Below are 21,572 nucleotides of genomic sequence, written 5' to 3' on the forward strand. Positions count from 1 at the left end.
CATGGCTGGGGTTTTTATTTATTTATTTTTTGACAAACAAGGCCTGCTCCTCATATATGGAGGGTCCGGACAGGTGGGACAGGTGCAACGCATGCATTCCCCAGCGAAGCAATGCACACACACAGCACAGGGCGTCTGCTTGGATGGTACATCACCGTCCACATTTCACAGCAAGCTCTCATTTATTTTGATGGGCGTTAAAGGGAGCGCGTCAGTTAACTTTGCAGCGAGCTATCAGGGCCCCCGTCGCATTGGGTGAAGATAACGGCAACAAACCTAACCCGTATGGGCATGGGACTCCTGAAACTTTTTTCTTTTCAGCACAAAGAGTTAATTGAAAGGGGGGATATATATATAATATCTAATGAACTTTTGAAGGTGTTAAACTTGTAATGCTTTGGTTGATTAACTGGTAAAATGAGAAATACCTTTCCTTATTGACAGTTGAGTGATATCGGCCCTGACGTGTCCCGACGCAGACTCACAAAAATGTCAGACATATCGTGGGAGTGACAGTGAGACACGGAGCGAGAGAGAGAGAGAGAGCACAATACATCCGCTATGTATGCAATGCCTCATGACAGACTCTCAGAAAATGAGAGGGAAGGCCCCATCCCCCCCCCCCCACACACCAAACCCACCCCCCGTCTGTCTCCTCGCCAACTTTGTAGGAAGTTGGTTCTGTCGCAGATCTAGGACACGGCCTACCCTCAGTGGAGATGTTAGGCAAGGCGAAAGTGACAGGCCGACATCCATCCGCCTCCTCAACTTGTCTATTTATATGTATATTCATATTCATGAGCCATCGGACCACGCGCCAGTGGCGATGCATTTAGCGTTATTGCGGGAGCTGAACCTCAGCCCTCCTTCCTCATCCTCCTCCTCTCTCTCTCTGGCAGCTGACAGAGAAAGATTGCCGCGTAGCCCAAGTGACAAAGGACTGGCAGGCCCGGGATACTAAATCATCGTATTGACGCGGGGCAATGAAAGCGGAATCTCATCTCTAAGACTTGTAAAAATGACTCTAGCCTTCACTTTGGGCATTAAGTGGATTGTTTGTCCCTCTATTAATACATCTCTTAAAAGTCGTGTAAGTCCCGGCGCTGCCATCTTTGGAGACGGGGGAAAAGGGAACACGGTGGATGTTATTATTTATGACTCTCCCGTGTTTGTTCCCCCTCGTGACTTTCTCAAACTTTTTACCCTCAGGACTGTGCAAATGAGGGCATTTGGTGGGGGTGTTGGAGGGTACCGTAAAATGCAAAGTATTTAAAATAATGTGCATCTAATGCACAATGTACAGCCGTATCTTTGAACTTAAATGACGCGGATATCTTCTATACTGCCATTAATTAATTAAACAGACATTAACTGGTTCCGCACCGGCCCCGAGAAAACGAGATGAATTCACCTTTGCAATGGATGGACAACTCAACTAAGTGAATACTGTGTGGATACTAAGTGAATATAATAATAATAATAATATCTGAATTCTATGTGGCGAAATAGTCATCATTTCTACCAGGTTATCATTCATCCGTCTGTTTACTCCTAGGTTACTGTATATATTATTCAAATTTGATTAATAGCAGAGTAACTGTCCCTCCAGACTATGAGATAAACATCCCGCTACAAACTAGCAAATTACAATGCATATGTCCCTCCGGTTTACCAGAACTAGCCAATCGCAGACGCATGTCGCATGGTACATTCAGAAACGATGCAAAGACGCGTTGAGTTGATTCGGAGCAGCTACTGTACATGCATCATCCCATCTTTGCAACGTCATGTCGCTGGCTTCCATTGACAATGAAAGGTAGACTGAATGGCATCGTTTAATCTGCCCGTGTGAACGCAACAATACAAGTTTTCCGGTGCCAGCCAACATTACAACACCTAAATATGCATTTATAAACGTGCCAATATACCCCAAAACCTCAGGATTACGAGAGTCTTAATATCCGTCCACAAGCAGAGACAAAGAGAGAGAGAAAAGTACTGTATACGTGTATACCTCCTGGTGAAGTTGGACGGTCTGCTGAGCGCACCTTTTTAGTTAGAAAGCACGGTAGTCAAGCCAAGCCAACCAAGGCCATATTATAGTAAATGGCAACATTTGTAATTTAAGTTATTATAAAAAAATAAAAGAAATTAACAGAGGCATATTCCCGAGGTGGCAATCTGAATCACTTGCAATGGCCCAACACATGCTTGGTACTAGGGCCCTCTTTCTCTACGGGCCCCAGTGCAAGCGCACTGCCAGCACTGTCCCTGTTTACCCCCCTGCTGTCGGGGCCAAAGGGGATGAAACATGCCGAAGGTACCAAAGGCCCCGAGGTGACAGCAGCCCTCAGGCAGTGCTGCAGTGTGGAGATTTTATTGTTTAATAAATATTTGGAGTCCACAGTGATACGTGTTTGTGGGGCTATAAGAATTCCAAGCGACTCGCTTGAAGGCCCCACCATTTGCAGAGAAGTTCCACCTCCACGGTGGTCAGTCCCCGCGGACATGCGGGCTGACAACCACACCATGTGCCTCAAAACCCAAACGGGAGAAAACAGTAAACATGTTTGAAAAGCCTGAAAAGTTGGTACGGCATGTGCACAGTCCCCACTGCATAGTGCTGTTGCTGACTTGTGTGCGGCCATTCATCGAAACTATCTACCCCATCTATCCACTTCTCCCACTGACTTCCTCCCTTCCCTTTCTCCTCCTTTCTCTCGCTCTCTCATTTCTCCCCGTCTCCTCCACCATGCCCCTAGAGTTCCTTTCCTATAGTTCTTCCTTCAAACTGACAGTAGTGCTGTGCATAAAGATGCTGCTGCCTTTGCATAATGCGGATGCGCCTTCTGTAGGTCGAATGAACCTGCTTCGACATGTGTCAGAAGCTCGCCGTCTAGGCTTGGACTAATGATGGCACGCCGGCCAGCCCACTGCCCCTCTGCACATGCCCACTCTACGTTTGTGTGTATGTGTGTGTGAGGGGGTTCGTCATACTGATTAAAAGCAAGCCCCCCCACTCCCCCGCCCCCAAAGCCCCTCAGAATCAGACAGCGGGAACATGAACCGCTGTCAGGTTGGCCTAGATGGGGACACAGGATCCATGTCACCTGAATTTACCGGCCTAATATGACAGCCGAGTTGTGATCCCTTGTCTGGGACGCGTCAGTTGCTCAGAGTTTGGGGCTTATTCTCATGCAAATGATGTCAGGTTTGGACAGAATGTGAATGAGATTCGTCACACTGTCCGCGGGACTAAACCGACCCACCTGACAGTGGTTCCTCACGAGGCCCCCAAGATGAAATAAATGCGACATTTGACATTCAAATCTGGCACCCCCAGACTAGGAATAGTTCAAAATAATGAGGAATTTGAGAGTGGAACTGCAGTACTGGGTGTGTAACCTATTTACCTTTCTTGGATCCAAAAGGGCACATTTCCAAACTCCAACGGGGACACAACAATATCAGATTATTACTGATGTACACAATACACCTTTGCTGTCCAAAGTTTCTTTTTTTTGTGGGCAAAACAACCCCCACACACACATAGTAGGAATAGTTGCTACCAATTATTTACAAGAGCATGTACAGTATGTCTATTGACCTGCTAAAAATATATATTCTGCAGGTACCACTGATGGTAGGTTTGAAAAGCCCCATGTGGTTGGAAACAACAGTAATGAAAAGCAAACGGCTTTCTTTGTTCATAAACATTTCATAAACATTCTTATTGCACGTTTGCTTTTTTATGAACAGTCAGTCCAGACATGACCTGCTGGCAGGATCAAAAGGGAGTAAGGTTGCTAGTAACACAGGTTTTCTATCAATACATGTCTCCTTCTGCCTACACAATCAACAATGATTGTACAGCGCCTCACACCTGTGGCCCCCCGCAACAAACTGACACTGCCGGAAGAAAGAGCTCACGACAGATCCTAAAAGACACTTCATCCATTCAGCGCGGCGGTGGCAGTCGTCATTATTCTCAAAGGAATCCACTTTGTCAGGTCTCCATTCTTCAAGAGGCTCTCCCCTGGCCTGATGAATTATGTCGTTGGTATCTTTCAAAACAAGGCTCACAACTGACAGGTACACAACACTTTTACACGATGTTCTGACTGCCGGCAGGATCTTGACAAGGGGACAAATGTGTCAACTGTAATGTTGGGCTGAACTCTTTATTCGTGACGAGATGCCAAAACCTTCAAGCTTCTCCATTCAACCCTAATGTTTATACAGATTTTTAAGGTGCTCGTAGTCTATAATGCTCGTCACATTGGCTGTCAGAGACAAAGGCCATGGAGTGGGCATGAGTTGGATACTTTAGCCATGTTTTGTTTGTTTTGTAGTAGACACGTCTTGACTCGAGACTCTTGAGTGCATATCCTGCTTTCCACCTAACATCTAGACAAAAAAATGCTAATTTATACTATCTTGCACGCCACCGTACCCTTATGCCTTAATGTTTTTGCCATTTTATACGATATTGAAAAACGTTTTGAAATAAAATCAAATAACGCATCTACAAGCTCACGACGTGTCGATGTACAGTAGATAGACTATTTTCACCATTTTAAAACGTTTTTAAAAATAGTAAAACATGTCAAAAACGATTAGGCATGAGCCAGGGGTAAGGTGGTGCATAGAATAGGGCCTTTTGTCTATCAACAGATAACTGAATGACACTTTTTTTGTGACATTTGTAGAAATGGGCATGGAACCAATTATAAATTAACCAGACTCATGTCAAACTTCTAAGTTGTTCTTGGTTTAAAAAAAACATTCTAAAATCCAGTATATTGTTTCTATATCATTGTGGGACTGGCAATAAAGAATAAATTATAGTAAATGAAGCAATTCTATGAGAAGAACAAGCAACTACACGGAAAAATAAACAAGAATAAATTAAAAGCTTTTGTAGTCAAATATTTATGACCATCACAAATGCATGGTTCATTAATAAAGCAAGATTGCACTTTTTCCAAATGTAAAATTTATGTTATATTACAGTCACCCCATTAGATTAGTTATGACATATTAGATCAGTACCAAGGTTTGTCAGTTGACTAAACTAATGTACATTCTCGTTAAATGTTCCGCAATTGTGCGGGTTGAATTTGGTTCATGACCATATTTACATGGCAGCCATTTTGCTCTAACAATATGTGATACACTGGGATTTTCCCCCCGTGGGAAAATGACCCCATACTTCTCACTTGATTTATTACCTCAGTGAACATTTTCCTAACGAGTTTATGTTGTCAGTCGCTAGTTTCAAGTCTTCTTCAATAAAACATGATGTTTATATACTGTAAATCATGGGTCTTCAATGTGTTTTTTAGGCCAAGGACCCTGTAGCTCAGAAAGAGATGAAACCGCGACCGCTGGTTTGATTTTTAGTTTTTATAGTCTTCCCTGAAAATAGCTGATCTACAAGCTTGAGCAATTATTAAATGTAATAGCTAGGGGTTTATTGTCACATCACAGGTTTACAGAAGTGACAAGTGGGTGAAATTGGTTAATGTAAAAACAAATCACACTCGTGAGAAGTGAGGGGCGCTCATCATGCATCATCTCATATACTGGCCAATCAGTAGAGCTTTGATATATTCTGGTTGCAAAAGGGGTGAAGTGGCCCTTTAGGCTCCCTTATTGGCCCCTTTAGAGTAATAATGCCAGCAAAGCCATTTCATGAATTTAATACATAGGACCCAAATGGAAACATTGGTGATATCATATTAGACCAAGTCTTTGACTGTACTCTGTGCTGTTTACATTTGTCTAATAAAGTAATCAATCAAGTACGTACGTAGCTGCAATGTACACCCACAGTGATCGGGATAGAGGCACCGTCTCATCCAAAGAGCCATGAGGGCAACCTCTTTTACCAATATGGCCACGGTCAATTTTCCAAACTTAACTCGACTCAAAGTCTAATGTGTCTCCATGGGTGACATCATGGGCGACTCTGTCCATCTTCTACACTGTTGGCTCCTAGGAGCCAAGCCAAAGAAGACGTCTGTCTGTCTGAGAGTCTAACTTGTCTGTCCTGGGATAATCTCTCAGAACAGCTGGACCATTCAGTACCAAATGACTTTTCTGCCAGTAAGCCAAGGGAAGTAATACCCCAGTTAAATTTCAGACTGGAAGCCAATGGCTGTCAACGTAGGCTGAAACTTTGCCCAAATATGGAGCTGACTGACTCAAAAGTACTGTCTGGTCTCATAGAATGGCCACATGGTGGACATGAAACCTGGCATTATTTGACCCCTATTTGTTTATTTAGCAGTCTATGTTTATACTCTAGTATGCCATCCTCACTGCTACTACTGCATGCGAAAACAATGCATGATAGAATTAGAATATTGTCCACTTGCCCTTGTCTGACAAAGAACCTCCTCCAGGAAAGTGATTTTGTTTTTGCAATATGCCCCGTAAAATAAATGAGCAAATACTTAACATTGCAAAAGGGTATGCGTTGGAAGTTGGAACACATTTTTATGTCAATAGCTTGCAACTTAGGATCTGGAATGCAGTGCCTACCAAATAGGGGGGGAACCAAATGCTGAGGGGAAATCACAGAGGACATGGTTAATTCCCTGTGCATCGTTTTCACTGCATTATTGCCACCAGTATACGAGTAAACATGACACGTGTCACAAGCCTTCCCACAGTCTACATTCATAGTATGCATTATCCTGGCAGTTGGTACTTCACGGATTTGCTAATGTTACCATTCAGTCGCAGTTCAGCTCGCTGTGACTTCAGGCTTTCCATTTTGATTATTATAAACGGAAATCAGAGTGCATCACACGGCCTCTTGTCACAAACACCATTTTGTTGAACATCAAATTTGCGCTTCTGCCTGCACGCCTCGGTTTGTCTGGCAACGGTTACGACATGGAGCCAATTTATTTTCTGTTTGATTTAAGGCGAGAAATAAATAAATAAGAAACGGAGTCACAAAAGAACAAACAAAGCACTGCTTGTCTCACAAAGCCGCATGAAGAGACAACAGATTTGTTGTGACATATTTTGACAAGACAAAGATGACTTTGTTTGCACAGAGCATCTATGAACCTGCTGATTCCATTTTCCTTTTGATGGAGACACTCTCGTCGTACATGGTTACAACATAAGAAACCCATTAGATGTTTTGACAGGGCTGCGCCGCATTATGACACTGGTCTGCCAGAGGAACTAGTAAGTAATTGCATAGTATCTTCTGGAAATGCTATAGTCATAACAAGTGTAAGATCAAAAAAGCAGCTAGCCCTTTCCTGGCTTCGATTTCATCCTCTAACTCCGATGACAGAGTGCACAGTGTGTGTGTGTGTGTGTGTGTGTGTGTGTGTGTGTGTGTGTGTGTGTGTGTGTGTGTGTGTGCGCACGCGTGCGTCTGTCACCCATATATCGAGAAACGTCTGACCAATCAACTTCAAACGTGCCATGTGTATCACAGAGGACCTGTACTGAATGGGGAGTTGGTCGGATCAGCAGTTGTCCAGAACTGTAAGTCCCCAAATCTGTTTGCCTATCTGTCTATCTCAGTACATTATCTCTATCCGTGTCTCTTTCATGCCCATATACAGTGTAATATGATGTCTAGTACTGACACCATAGGCAGGCCTCCTCCATAATACTATGACAATGGGTACAAGTACTATGACAATGGGTACAATACTCTGCTAATGCCATGTACTCTGACAAGAGGACATAACCGGAAGTACTTTCTATGACCGGATGGGCATGCGTTCCCTTCCCAGGGCATCAGCCTAGCTACTTTTGGATTAAATCATGTATTTCTGCACAAATCGAAAAAAACTGCAAAAATAACAAATTCCAACTGCCTTGCATAAAGTTACACAGAAGATCCTCCGTGCCCTCCCTCTTCATCAATACCAGACTTATTTAATAGAAAACGTAATTGATGGAGCCACACACCCATCTATTTTCATCGCTAAACATGAGTAGGATGTGGGTGACCTCAAGGGGAGGGGCCCATGTCCAAGTTGGCTACTGCACATTCAAAATATTCAAATGCACATGATTTTGCTGCCATGTATGTGACTGTGGAAATGGTGTTTATGAGAATGTTAAAGTGCCAGTCTTGCCCTCTAGAATTGGGCCATGTAGCTTGATAACAATAATGTGTTAAGAGCCGAGGTCGGGCGTTTATAGTGAGCCGGTTTCATTGGGAAATTTGAAAAGTTTTGAAATGTGCAAACTAACACATGACATATTTATCACTCTGAATACTGTAGAGCTATAGGACTGTTTGATGTCTTCTCTCATCTATGTTGCTTCAGTGGAATCAGTAATTCCCCTTTGTTCCTGACATCAGTGTGTTTTTTGGTACACTGTGTGGCGCCCCATGCCTTTCATCCCCTGACTTTTATATATACGTGACTAATCCCTGTATATTTGATGGCTCATTCTTATGTCTCCCGTGGCACCGTCCTAGTGCATGCTGCGCGGCAGGTTCTCTATTGTTTCCCGGGGAAGACGCCTTAGGCTAGTGTTCAAACGTGCGTGGGGTGGGAGCATGTCGACTTAAATACCTTCACTGAAGACATGCCATGGCCCTCCTTTATCAGGTGTCTTGCTAGGTGTCTCTGTGAAACCTTTAAGCTTTAAGCTCCCATGCCACACCAGAAACTTTAAGTCTCATTAAACCATAGCATTTCTTCTGGCAATGTTTCATTCACAGCTTTTTTTATCTCCATCCTTCACCCCAAAAAAAAGGTGTCACGTATATTGAATTGCTAATCTCATCAGCTGATTGGGTCTAATAATCATAGGCTCTGACTGATGACAAAAATAACTGTTGCTTATTCAGCAATATGCTGACATGCAAGCAGTGGGCAGCAATGGAATATTATTGCAACATAGTTTACCTACATTTGTATCCCCTCGTGGCGGCAGGGGTGTGTGTGTGTGTGTGTGTGGGGAGCATCAAGTTAATACCATCCATTTATGCTTATCAACCATTTCAATCATAGCCTACTTTGTGGCTCCCTCTATACCAAGTCTCTTCGCCGAAAATAGCCGATCCACTAGATCCACTAGATGTAGAACAGGCATTTCCGCCAAATGTTGGCGTATTATTTATGAAATGCCCAATATAGGGACGCTAGAGTTCATGGTTAGTCCATCCGTGTGACTACACATTACCTTGGCTTCAAGTAGCATCAGAGTGCATGGCAGGACTGCTGCGGAGGACCATGGAAAGGGTTGTGTAATGACAAGAGGACTGCTGCAGCGGACCATGGAAAGGGTTGTGTAATGACAAGAGCAGCGAAGTTGTTCTCTGCCGACTGGGAAAGGAACAATACGTAGAGTACAATGTAACAGATGTATTAGACGACCTGCCAATAAACAATGCTGATGAATATAATATTTACTTTCTGCTCTTGAACCGCTGCTTCTTGAACCGCTGTCGTCACATGGCTAGTGTTGGCGTCCGGGACCCTGGGCCAGCTTGATATTAGGACAAGGACATATTTTTGGGGTTGATAAACACATTTATAATCAAAACTAACAACCTCAAGAGAATGTTCATGTCCATTCTCACTCATTCTGCACCACATAACCTGAACTTTGATAATATTAAGCAAAGTTATATTTACATTTAACTCATTTTCAACTGTGATGTGGTTATTTGCATACTGTACATGTGCAACATTAATGTTGGGTAAACCCTCGTCTTTAAACAAAGCCTCTCTTAAATATTCAACAGCTGTCCTGTGTCTTAAATATTAATTTACAGCTCTATTCTGATAACAATTATTGCTAGTGTTACAGATCTCTCTGTAACAGATCTCCCAGACTCTCTACCAAAAAAAATGCTTTTTCAGGTCCTCCAGATACTAATTTCATCCAATTAGGACAGAACTCATACAAACAAATGAATATTGGAAGTAATAAAACAAATAAAGGAGCAGACAAAACAAGCCGATAGGTGATCTTTGTGGGCTTGATCGGAAAATGGATTTTCTGTTTATTAAAATGCCAGCTGGTACTGAATACACTATAACTGATCAGAATAGAGAGCTTTAACTTTCTAGAGGGATTTCTGTCGCCACTGTAGTAATATTCGATTCCGTTATTGATTGCCCTGACCCTGCCCTACATTTCTTCAATTCCATTTACACAAGTGATCGGAAATCTGGGCGGTGGGATCTTCAATGCATCTCGGGGTGTAGAGTGTGACTGACTTTTATGCGTTATTTTATGTATGGTAATGGCAGGTGTAAACGAGGCCTTGAGTATGATGAAAAATGTCCATCAACAACCTGACTGACCTCCATAAACAAAACCATTAAACAGTAAACAACAGGACAAAGTCAAATTTAATAGTTCACTATAGTCTAAGTACACAGTTAAAATATTCAGTGTCAATTTATCTCAAGAGTATAAAAGTCGGCCCAGATGGAGCGACTTTTACACTGATGATTTTACTGTGTAGCGGTGGAGCTGATGATTTGTGATTAAAATATGGTTTTAATCATAATCCAGATGGGGTATATTTTTAGAAAGTGGGTCTTCTTAATAAGACCTGGAGAGATGGGGAGAGCCTCATTAAACACTCTAGTCTATAGCAATGATTACTATTTGAAATGATTACCATTTTCACAAAAAAAGATTCAATTCAGACCTGAGGCCTCACATAGACACATACACACGGTAGGCCTTTTCTGCTGTAGGCAATACAAGCTTGTTTCTGCTGTAGACATGCAGTACACACTTAATGTGTAATCTTCACACAGCCTTCTTTATGATTTATGGTGCTTACTGTACTTGCTCACCCACACAACAGGTTATCACCTTCCTTTCTCCCCACTCTGTACATAGTGTTTTATATTTTCTTGTAATGATATTGATTCTGTTGTTATTGATGATATTGAATTTTGTTGTTATTCTTCATGTCATGTCTATGAATTGATTGCATATGCCTGGGCCTCAATGGAAATAAGACCACAAGGACTTTATTTTTTAGTGCTATCCCTTTTGGTTTATATAGAGTCAAGTGTTTGACTGTACCGTTTCCTGTTTTTACGTTTTATGTCTAATAAACTAGTCAATCAATGAATCAATGGGCATCACTCGTGCCTAATTCCTGTTCCGTTATACGACAGCACAACCGAAACGTCCGGAAATAGCCATTCGACAAGCTCGTAAACGACACATTGTGAGGTTGTAGTTCAGCATTAGTTTGTGACAGCGTGGCACGATGATGAGGTATAAATCTGTGTCCCGCGTCCTCCTCAGTGGTATAAGGACTCTACCTCAGAGCCGAGTCAGTCTCTATTTTTGTGTTGAATTGAAAATGTACCCTAATGTACCTCTGGATGTCCCGCGAATCACAATTGTCGTGATTTATTTAATAACAAAACAGGAATACATCTCTTCTTAGTTAGCCCCGTCATAGTAGCCCACCAGCATGCATATCTCAGAATCTTGCAATGTTTTAAATGTGGCTAAAGGTTAAAACCTTGCCACATTTAAAAACATTGCAAGATTCTATATTGAGCCAGTGCCCCTTTGTCACTGAAACAAACACCATGTTAATCCAGAACATGAGTTTATTTTACAATTGAAGGTAAAAGAATGTTTTCATGAATAGTAGCATTTTCGAATGGTTAATGATAAAACATTGATGTGTATCATTTTGAGCATTGCTTTTTTTGTTTTTCAATTGTATCTACAGTACCATGCATCAGAGAAGATGCCTGTAAAATTCTATTATTTATAAACCACATTGAGGGACCTACTTTTCATTGGAAAAAACTGACATTGTGGTATTCTCCTTCGCTCGCTATACATTTTTCCCGTATTTGTCTATAAAATAATATAAAAATGCACACGGTACAAAGAATGTTGAACTGTAAATAGCAAGATATGAGGTACATGTATACATACTTGCTGATTATTCATACAATTATACGTTTTAAACTTCATTAATTTTACAACTGAAGCTGCACACGATAATAAAATATGTACCAAAGCAAATACTGTACATGTTGAAACAACCATAAAGTAATAGTACACTAGTGAAGAAACAAATGCTGAAATATCCGAACATATTTTTGTTATAATTTCTGTAATTCAACAGCTCATATGAAACAATATTATAGTTGCTAAAAGATCATTATATTCCCCCAATATTGTAATCAGGGGAACTGCAAGCTCAAGGAGATTGTGTGGAGTTATTTTGACCCATTTACACTTCCATAAAGTGCTGAAATCATCTTCATTTTTTCGGAAAACAATCTCCTAACATGATTTCCTTTGCTATACACCTTCATATATAAAATGTAGCCTCCCGTATTTTGGTTAATAGGGATAACAATTTGGTGAACGTGGATCAAATTTCACTTTGACACAATCATCTCATTTGCTTTACACAAAACATGCACAAACTTGTCTCTTATAAATAATAGCCAAATCCTGTGTTGAAATATAAAAAAAAAAAAACAACAAAATCAGAGATCAAAATCAGAGCATGGTCCAGTTTTAAATCAAACAGCTGACCTGGTTCAAAGGCTCAGATAAGATGCAGTGCAGTAAGAAAGCGACAATCAGTCATGACTATAGTGCCATGGCTGCCTCAACAAGTTGCTTATTGTACGACCGTATCAAAACTAAACTCATACTAGTTTGCTTTGCATCTCTGCGGTGAAGGCCCTCAACAATATGGATAATTTATCGTTTCATTCAGTGGTATCACAGCTACCATATTTTCCCTTCAAATGTCTGTGTAATGATAATACAGTTGTGGCACTATTTTGTAATGACGGACTGTAGCTTAGAGATATATAGTGCAACAGTAATCTGTCATGCGGTCAGCTTTGTTCCCCTTTATAATTTATCATACTTGTCCAACTCTTTCACAAAGACGAGATGGTCTTCTGGCGACTTCCCGTGCGTTTTGCAAAGGTGCAACTTAACTGCATGCTTGCTCAAAAAAGTCCGATTGCACAGCTTGCACTGATATATTGAGCCAGTGTCTTCTTCTGTAAGTCCGAGTGAAGCGAACGCCTTGTCCGCTATTCTGCTAACTGCCTGCTGCTCGCCTACAAAGTCTATGGTAATCTTGGAGAGGTCCTTGAGGGTAAAACCAAGGTGGGATTCCAGATGGTTAATATAGGAAGTGGGAGTCCTAAATTGGGACGCACAGTCGTTGCACAAAAACAGGGGCTGGCCAGAGTCGATATTTTTTAGGAACTTTGTGCCCCCTGTCCGCCGCAGCTGGTATTTGACATTGGCCAGCCAATGTGATATAGTAGTCATAGAAAGACCGGTGAATTTGCAGATGTGAACACGTTCTTGTGGTCCAAGGTCAGTTATCACAAACTTCCCATCGGGCGTCTCGCGAAGAGTAGAGACAAACTGAGCCTGGAGGACGAGCAGGTGCTGAGGGTTCCAGTTGGACTGTCGGCCTTTCCGTCTTTGAATGGGGGACAGCTCCTCCGCCCCGTCCTCCAGGGCGCTGCCGTCCAGGTCTGATTTCTCAGACACAGAGGACGGGGTCGTGGATTTGGGCGTCAATCGCCCGGTCAGATTCTTCACCATGTCTGAAATGTCCATCAACGCGTTCTCCCGTAAGGGCGGCGGTGTCGTGGATTGCGAATAGCTATTCAGAATGGACCTGCTGCTGCTGTTCTGTGTCGCAGCGGTGCCGTTGGGCGTTCCCCCGTTTGTGTTTTTGGATTTGGTCAAGTCCATAGGCTGATCGTCGTCATCGTCGTGATACAGATTCAGGGCCTCCACTTGCTTGGCCTGCGCAGGGGAGTTGAGTGGAGTGGAGCTGTTTACGGGCTTCTCCATTATGCTGCTGTTGAGCTTGTACAGCATTGCGAACGGGTCTATGAAGGGGCTGGCCGCCTTTGAGGCTTTGCCCAAGTGGTTGTTCATGATAGACTGTAATGCGCTGAGGGGGTTCACGAGAGGAAGTTCAGGTGAGTGATCTGTGATGATACCTAAGCTATTACAGCCATTGCTGACTGGCATTTTTGGTGTTTCACTCTTGACTTGTATATCTGTGTTACTGTCTGCCGTCTCTCCGTCTCTGCCTCTTGACTCTTGACTAGATAGGTTTTCTGGTTTGGGTGAAGCCGTTTTGTCTTTAGGTGTTGGTGACGGGGACTTGGTAGACCTGGACTTACACTTATTCTCCAAGGGCCTTTCCTCTCTTTCCTTCTTCACCGAGCTGTTCCCCGTCACCTTCTCCACCAGCTCCTCCATGGCCAGCACGTTGCTCTTGTGATTCAGCGGTGGGGAGGGGCTATTTGGTGAATGGATCAGTGCACTTGAATCGGACGACAGTGCTTTCAAGTTGTTGGTGCTGAATAAAGGCTGAACTTGGGGACAAGGCATATGTGACTTAATTCCGTGGAGCTGGTAGGCAGCATGGATGCTGGGGTATCCACCCCAGGTCGGTGTCCCTGTCTGGGCCTTGCTGATTGCACTGGATACCGTGTTCTCTAAGGACTTTAGGATATCCAGACCACCTTTAGGCGATTCCTCCAAATCTTCTTCTCTGAGATACTGGTATGATCCGGCTTTTACAGGTTTCTCACTTTTGTCCGATGGATCTTCTTTCTCTTCTTTTATCTTCCTTTCCGGTTCCCTCACTTTTATTATACCCTCCTCGGTTTCTCCCATCTTCTCTTCCCTTCTCTCCTCGGGGGTCGAAGGCTGCAAGGGGGACTCTGGCTGTGACTTAACGCTGGGGGTTCCACAGGGAGCTGGAAGTCGTGTAGTGGTTGGGGGCAGGGGAATTGACTGGATCTTCTCCTCAATGATGGGGTCAAACACCAACTGCTTACCCTTCTTAGAGGCCGAGTTGGTGACTTTGAGAAAGTGCCCGGTGACCATCATGTGAGCCGTCAATTGTTGCAAAGTGTCATGTGAGCTTCCGCACTCCATGCATTTCAGAATTTGTGCCTTGCGCGCCTCAAACTGCCATGTGTAACTGGCACCGTTTTGGTAGCCATATCGATTATTGGCTGTGACGTATGGATTGACCAGTTTTTGGTCTCTGTGGGTCTCCCCCAGATGAATGCCAGATGTGACAGAGTCTGGTGAGTTTGGGTTTACCAAGTCCTGAAATGCTCTTTTTTTGGTTGGTGGCACCAGCTTTGCGGCGAGGGCTGGCATGGGTTCTTTGAGAGGCACTTTCTGATAATGTTTGGTTTTGATCATGTGGACACTCAGGTCTTGCAAGGACTCAAACGAGTGGCCGCAGTACATGCATTTAAGAACCTTCTGGGCGTCTTCTTTGCCTTCCATCTCCATCAGTGAACGCTTGCGAGGTTTGGACCACCTCTTTCCGCGGTCATCCTCCGTGTCCTTATTGTCGTCCCGGTAGTGGCCGCTCTCGTTCATGTGCACGGTCAGACCTACCAGCGTGTCGTAGGCACCACTGCAGTCCTTGCATCTGAACTTGCTGGCACCCGTAAACACTGGCCCATAGAGCTTATTGTTCTGTCTGTAGAGTTGCACTGTGCTGAAGAGGCTCGGCTCCGGGAGGAGGTGATATGGAGTGTGTTGGAAGGTCTTGGCCAAAGCTGCCTGGTGCCAGTCATAGGCCACACCTCCTGCGTTGCCAGAGCTAACACTGCCATTGTTGTTGCTGCTGTGGTGGTTGTTGGACAGAGTACTTGTTGTGGTACTGCTGGTGGTGGTGCTAGCAGGGGCTGGCGCAGTACTGCTACTACAGTGGTTCTTCACTTGGTTGTGACCCTGGCTGTGACTGTTGTTCAAGAAGCCATTGCTGCCTTTGTGGTGGCTCCCGTTGCTGCTGCCTCGAGGGCTGCTCCCCTGTTTGCTCTTAAGCATGTCCAGGGCGATGCTCGACCAGGAAGCGTCAGAGATCAGGTTTGCATAGACTGCTTTCATTTGCGCCAGGCTGTCCTGCAGCGAGAGGTTATTGATGGAATCCGCGCTGCCCCCGCCGACCTGCACATCGTCCACCTTGTCTGGAACATCTTTGAAGGAGGACGTGGTCTTGAGCTCCGCCAGCTGGTCACTGGTGTCGCTGAGCGGAGAGGCGTAGCCGGCGTCTGGGTTGGTGCCGTTGCTGAGCGGAGAGTTCTGGCAACTGAACTGATCTCTGGCGTCTTCCTCGTCGTTAAACAGGTACTCTGCGTCTTGGCCATCAAGAGAGAGGCCATCATCCAGTAGGTGCTCCTCCTCGTTGGTCTTATCGGCCTTAAATTCTTCATCTTCAGGCCCATAAGCTGAAAAACAAAGAGAGAACAGAGGGAGGTTAAAATAAAGTCTGTTATTCGTCATTTAATTTAATTTTGCGGACATGTCTACAATAAAGGCACCAATAGACTGGTTATGTTATATTTTTCGTACAAGTTCTGCCTCTACAGTGGTCTGCTTAATTGTTTCTTTGTGTATGTGAGGGTGGTGGAGCTGCAATAATTCCAAAGAGATTGTTGTCAATAGTCCTGGTGGAAGACATGGGTTTGCAATAATACAGTGGCAAACATCCATATCTTGACAATGATAGATAGTCCCCTTCAGTGCACAGCCTAATGAAGGTATTGAACACTACAGCTCAGCAAGGCTAGAGAGCACGGATGAGCTGCAGGAATATTTATCCTTGTTAAAAAAGAAAGGAAAGAAAACAAGCAAAATTTGAATTTATGCAGAGAGAGAGAGAAAAAAACCCTCCTCGGGAGATAATGCATATTAATCATGTTACTACACAATATAATTGAGGAAACTCCTGATCTGGATCTGGGAAAAGACGAAATAATAACAATCAGGAGGACCAAGAAGAATGCATCATTAACGTAAAAATAAATGGTCTCGAGGGTGCTTTGATGCTTTCTTCACAACATACACTCAGCAGTAATAATGAATAAATTGTACAAAATATGCAAATACCGGTGGATTACATGGCCTGCTGATATGCATTTCAATACAATATTTCCATCAGATATAGCTGCAGCACTCCCATTACAGGCGAATTAAAATGCCCACGCAATCTCACGGTCGCAGCACTGTAACACCAAAAGTATTTCAATAGAACCGCTGGTCCACCATAGATCTGCTCCTGTATCATTGAGGTGTCCTTTCTTATCAACATGCCACATAATAACTACGGGATTCACAAGTAAGAGATAGTGGAGGAGAAGTGCCAACTGCCAACCAGCCTTTGCCAAGCCACGGTTGGCTGGAATGTTGCTGGCACTGGCTGTGGAAGTCCTCACAGCGTGATGATAGGAAGTGGCCAGTGGACATGACAAGCGGCATCGCCCACTGCCCATGATGCTCCCCTTGTACGCTGCAGCTAAAGCATGTGTCTACTGCCCCATGCTCCCCTTGTACACATGTTTCTACTGCCCATGCTCCCCTTGTACGCATGTGTCTACTGCCCATGCTCCCCTTGTACACATGTTTCTACTGCCCATGCTCCTCTTGTACACATGTTTCTACTGCCCATGCTCCCCTTGTACACATGTTTCTACTGCCCCATGCTCCCCTTGTACACATGTTCCTACTGCCCCATGCTCCCCTTGTACACATGTTCCTACTGCCCCATGCTCCTCTTGTACACATGTTTCTACTGCCCATGCTCCCCTTGTACACATGTTTCTACTGCCCCATGCTCCCCTTGTACACATGTTTCTACTGCCCCATGCTCCCCTTGTACACATGTTTCTACTGCCCCATGCTCCCCTTGTACACATGTTTCTACTGCCCATGCTCCCCTTGTACACATGTTTCTACTGCCCATGCTCCCCTTGTACACATGTTTCTACTGCCCCATGCTCCTCTTGTACACATGTTTCTACTGCCCATGCTCCCCTTGTACACATGTTTCTACTGCCCATGCTCCCCTTGTACACATGTTTCTACTGCCCCATGCTCCCCTTGTACACATGTTTCTACTGCCCATGCTCCCCTTGTACACATGTTTCTACTGCCCCATGCTCCTCTTGTACACATGTTTCTACTGCCCCATGCTCCTCTTGTACACATGTTTCTACTGCCCATGCTCCCCTTGTACACATGTTTCTACTGCCCCATGCTCCCCTTGTACACATGTTTCTACTGTCCCATGCTCCTCTTGTACACATGTTTCTACTGCCCATGCTCCCCTTGTACACATGTTTCTACTGCCCATGCTCCCCTTGTACACATGTTTCTACTGCCCATGCTCCCCTTGTACACATGTTTCTACTGCCCCATGCTCCCCTTGTACACATGTTTCTACTGCCCCATGCTCCCCTTGTACACATGTTTCTACTGCCCATGCTCCCCTTGTACACATGTTTCTACTGCCCCATGCTCCCCTTGTACACATGTTTCTACTGCCCATGCTCCCCTTGTACACATGTTTCTACTGCCCCATGCTCCCCTTGTACACATGTTTCTACTGCCCCATGCTCCCCTTGTACACATGTTTCTACTGCCCCATGCTCCCCTTGTACACATGTTTCTACTGCCCCATGCTCCCCTTGTACGCTCCAGCTAAAGCATGTTTCCTTTTAAAAGTCCACAGAAGGATCTACTGTCTACACATTAACCACTCAAGTCCTGTGTTGTACTTTGTGGTACAGTGCCGTTGTTGCATGGTAAAACCATAGCCTATAAGCTCGAAGTACATCACGATGTACACTAATTCACCCTTTCTAACCCTACACAGTACTTTAACCTCTTAAACGCTCTAATCTTACTGAAATGGACCTGAGTTGCAACCGTATTTGTTATGCTCTCATTCCCTCATCCCAGAAATACGCACACACGCGCACGCACACACAGGGGAAGTAGACCAAAGGGGATATCTTACAGTATGATGAGACAGGGAGTGAGAGAGGGGGGGTAACAAAACAAAACAGAAGGATAGATGCTAAGGCAGCTCTATATCTCGCCATCCATCCCTGATATGATGCTTGTCCGACGTGCCAGGATGGGTCTCCACTCTCCAGTGAGGAGGCAGATGCACTGTCAGCTTCAAACAGCATGGAGCTCTCCATCCCATAATAAGAACGGACATAATACCTGATGTCTGTGAGGTGCCTGTTACTGCTGCCTGGGAGGAGCTGGAGTAGCATCGGTTAACGCGCTCTCTCTCTCTCTCTCTCTCTCTGTGCGTGTGCATGTGCGTGCGCGCATTAGTGTATATGAAGGTAAAGTACATTACTCTTCTTTAGTATTCAAGCTTTGTGCCAGTTTAGCTTTTAATTACACTCTTAAAGGTATACCGAGTGAAAGTAAAAGAAGGTAAAATATTCTTAAATTACAAATCAAATCACAACGCCCCAGGCTGCTGCCAAGCAGCTGTACACCCGGCCTCCACCGTGCCTCGTCCACCCTACAGTACAATACAGTACAGTACGTAGCTCGCTGCACCGAGATTACCACGAAAAGCATATTTAATTAAAGTCAATGGGGTGAGATGTGATGCGAGTACAAGACCGGGGAGGGAGACCTGACAGGCGCGCACACGGCCACAAACTAAACGCTAGCCTTTTCCCTGCCATGCCTCCTCCTGTATGTTGTTGTTGCCTTGACAGGCGTCAATGTCAGGAGTCAGGAGGACTAGTGTGTGTGTGTGTGTGTGTGTGTGTGTGTGTGTGTGTGTGAGAGAGAGAGAGAGAGTCTGCCTGAGGTGCCGGTGTCCACGCAAACATGCCGGGAGAGGATGGCAGGACAGAGAGGAAACAACAGCAACAACAACAAACACAAGTCAGCCATACTCTCCCCTCCCTCCCTCCCCCCCTCCCTCCTCCTTCGCCATCTGTGTCAGAAAAGCTGCGGGTGCCACCGGCGGCTAATAAGGCAATCAGAGATGGAAAAGATGCTGACACGACTGCTTTCCGGCGTCACTCAGAACAAAAGAGGAGAGGAGAGCGAGGGATGGATGGATGGGGAGGGGATTAAGAGGGGGGGGGAGTGGGGAGGGGGGGTTGGATTGTCTGTTGTGGTTGTCAGTCAATGTAAACGTAAGCCCACTTTGTGCTGTCAGGGAGGACGGTGGGGGGAAGGGGAGGTTTGGGGGTAGAGGGAAAGTTTCCAAAAGAGAGGAGAAAAGATGTGTTCGCTGGCCAGCTAACAAGAGGTGAGCCCGGCCTCTGTGTGTGTGTGTGTGTGTGTGTGTGTGTGTGTGTGTGTGTGTGTGTGTGTGCGTGCGCGTGTGCGTGTGTGTGTGGGCGCGCATGTCTGACCGAAAGGACATTACAAGGCAATGAGTTGAACACCATCTGAAAGTGATGCCATTACCATTCTCCCTGCGTATATTCCGTTTGACACGCGAATTACACCGCAACATCCGGAGTGCCCCGTGTAACTCCGTCAAAGTGACCCACAGGGTCTCAGGAGTTAAATGGCGACACTCCAGATTTGACTGTGTAAGGCATGGTTGAACGTGGGTGCGTGGGTGTGTGTGTTAGGTCATGTGGTTGAATGTGTGTGTGTGTGTGTGTCAGTGTCACAGTGTGTCAGGCGCAGAAGGGGAGGCATGATGGCTGGCGGGAGGAGAGCGAAGCCATCTGCGACTGGAGAGGAACCTGTCACGTTTGTTGTGCCCAGGGCCCATGACTTCCTGCTGCAGACAGGTGACACCACAGGAGGACACGACTGAGCCCCCTCTGTCAACACGCACACACACACACACACGCGCGTGTGCACGTACACACATACGCACGCATGCACGCACAAGATGGCAGGCATTGCAAGTCGACAGACGTACAGTAAACACAAATACCACCAGGCTTGCGTATGTTTCAGAATGGCAAGACGAATGAAGCTGCTCGACAGAGAAAACACAATATGCTTATTTCCTTCCAGCTAACACAGCGAAGACACAAGCTAAGGCGACTGACAAAGACACACGTACTACTATTGAAGGTAACCAATGCATTGAAACGATGATTAGGAATACGCAATTAGTGTTTACTACTGCTAAATTACTAGTGTTAGTAGTAGTTACATCTTATAGAAAGGGAGTCATTTTCCTTTAAGCAACATTGCCATCATAGCATCCTGTACGGCTAGGATGGTGTCAGTCTCCAATAGTCCACTCTACGAAATAACAACAGACAGCAGGGTGAGAATAGCTTTTCCCTCATGCACACACACATAGCCTACTACACCAGGGGTTCCCTAACATTTAGCCATACCCACCAGCCTCATGTTGTGAAATGGCCCCCCAAAAAAGAAGCTTTACAACGCATTGCTGCATTGTGAGCTTGTAGATTATGCAACACTATTCTCACTTTTTTAAGATTTTGAATGTTTTGGTAAAATAATCTTATGAACTGAATTCGCATTGAAATGTCATTTACATTTTTTCTTCTCCCCTAGGTGGGCCAAACCACTGGCCTACACATTCCAACATCCACAACACTCACAGAGACCCACTTGCCCCCTCTCAAACCCCCCACCAAATGTATTCATGTCGTCTCCGAGCGAAGGGCAATCCCGCCACTCATTTGCAGTGCTAATGTCCAATTCCGCCAGCTCTCACTCTGGCTGATTTAGCCAGTGTGGGACGAGCTTTGTGTAGGGAGCCAGCATGCAGGCGCGGGCCAGGGGCCCCTCTC

At 44.9% G+C, this 21,572-nt stretch overlaps 1 protein-coding gene across 1 annotated transcript in view; it reads right to left on the minus strand.

The window, feature by feature from the left end:
• Window positions 1-11,657: 11,657 nt before the first annotated feature.
• Window positions 11,658-21,572, minus strand: part of tshz1 (teashirt zinc finger homeobox 1) — a 40,359-nt gene continuing 30,444 nt past the window's right edge. The window contains exon 3 of the mRNA XM_080788243.1: window positions 11,658-16,247. Coding sequence (XP_080644369.1) covers window positions 12,865-16,247 — 3,383 coding nt within the window. The 3' untranslated portion in view covers window positions 11,658-12,864. The remainder of the gene's footprint in view (window positions 16,248-21,572) is intronic.

Source organism: Protomyctophum bolini (assembly GCF_963924005.1).
Source record: "Protomyctophum bolini genome assembly, chromosome: 17".
NCBI classification, from domain to species: Eukaryota; Metazoa; Chordata; class Actinopteri; order Myctophiformes; family Myctophidae; genus Protomyctophum; species Protomyctophum bolini.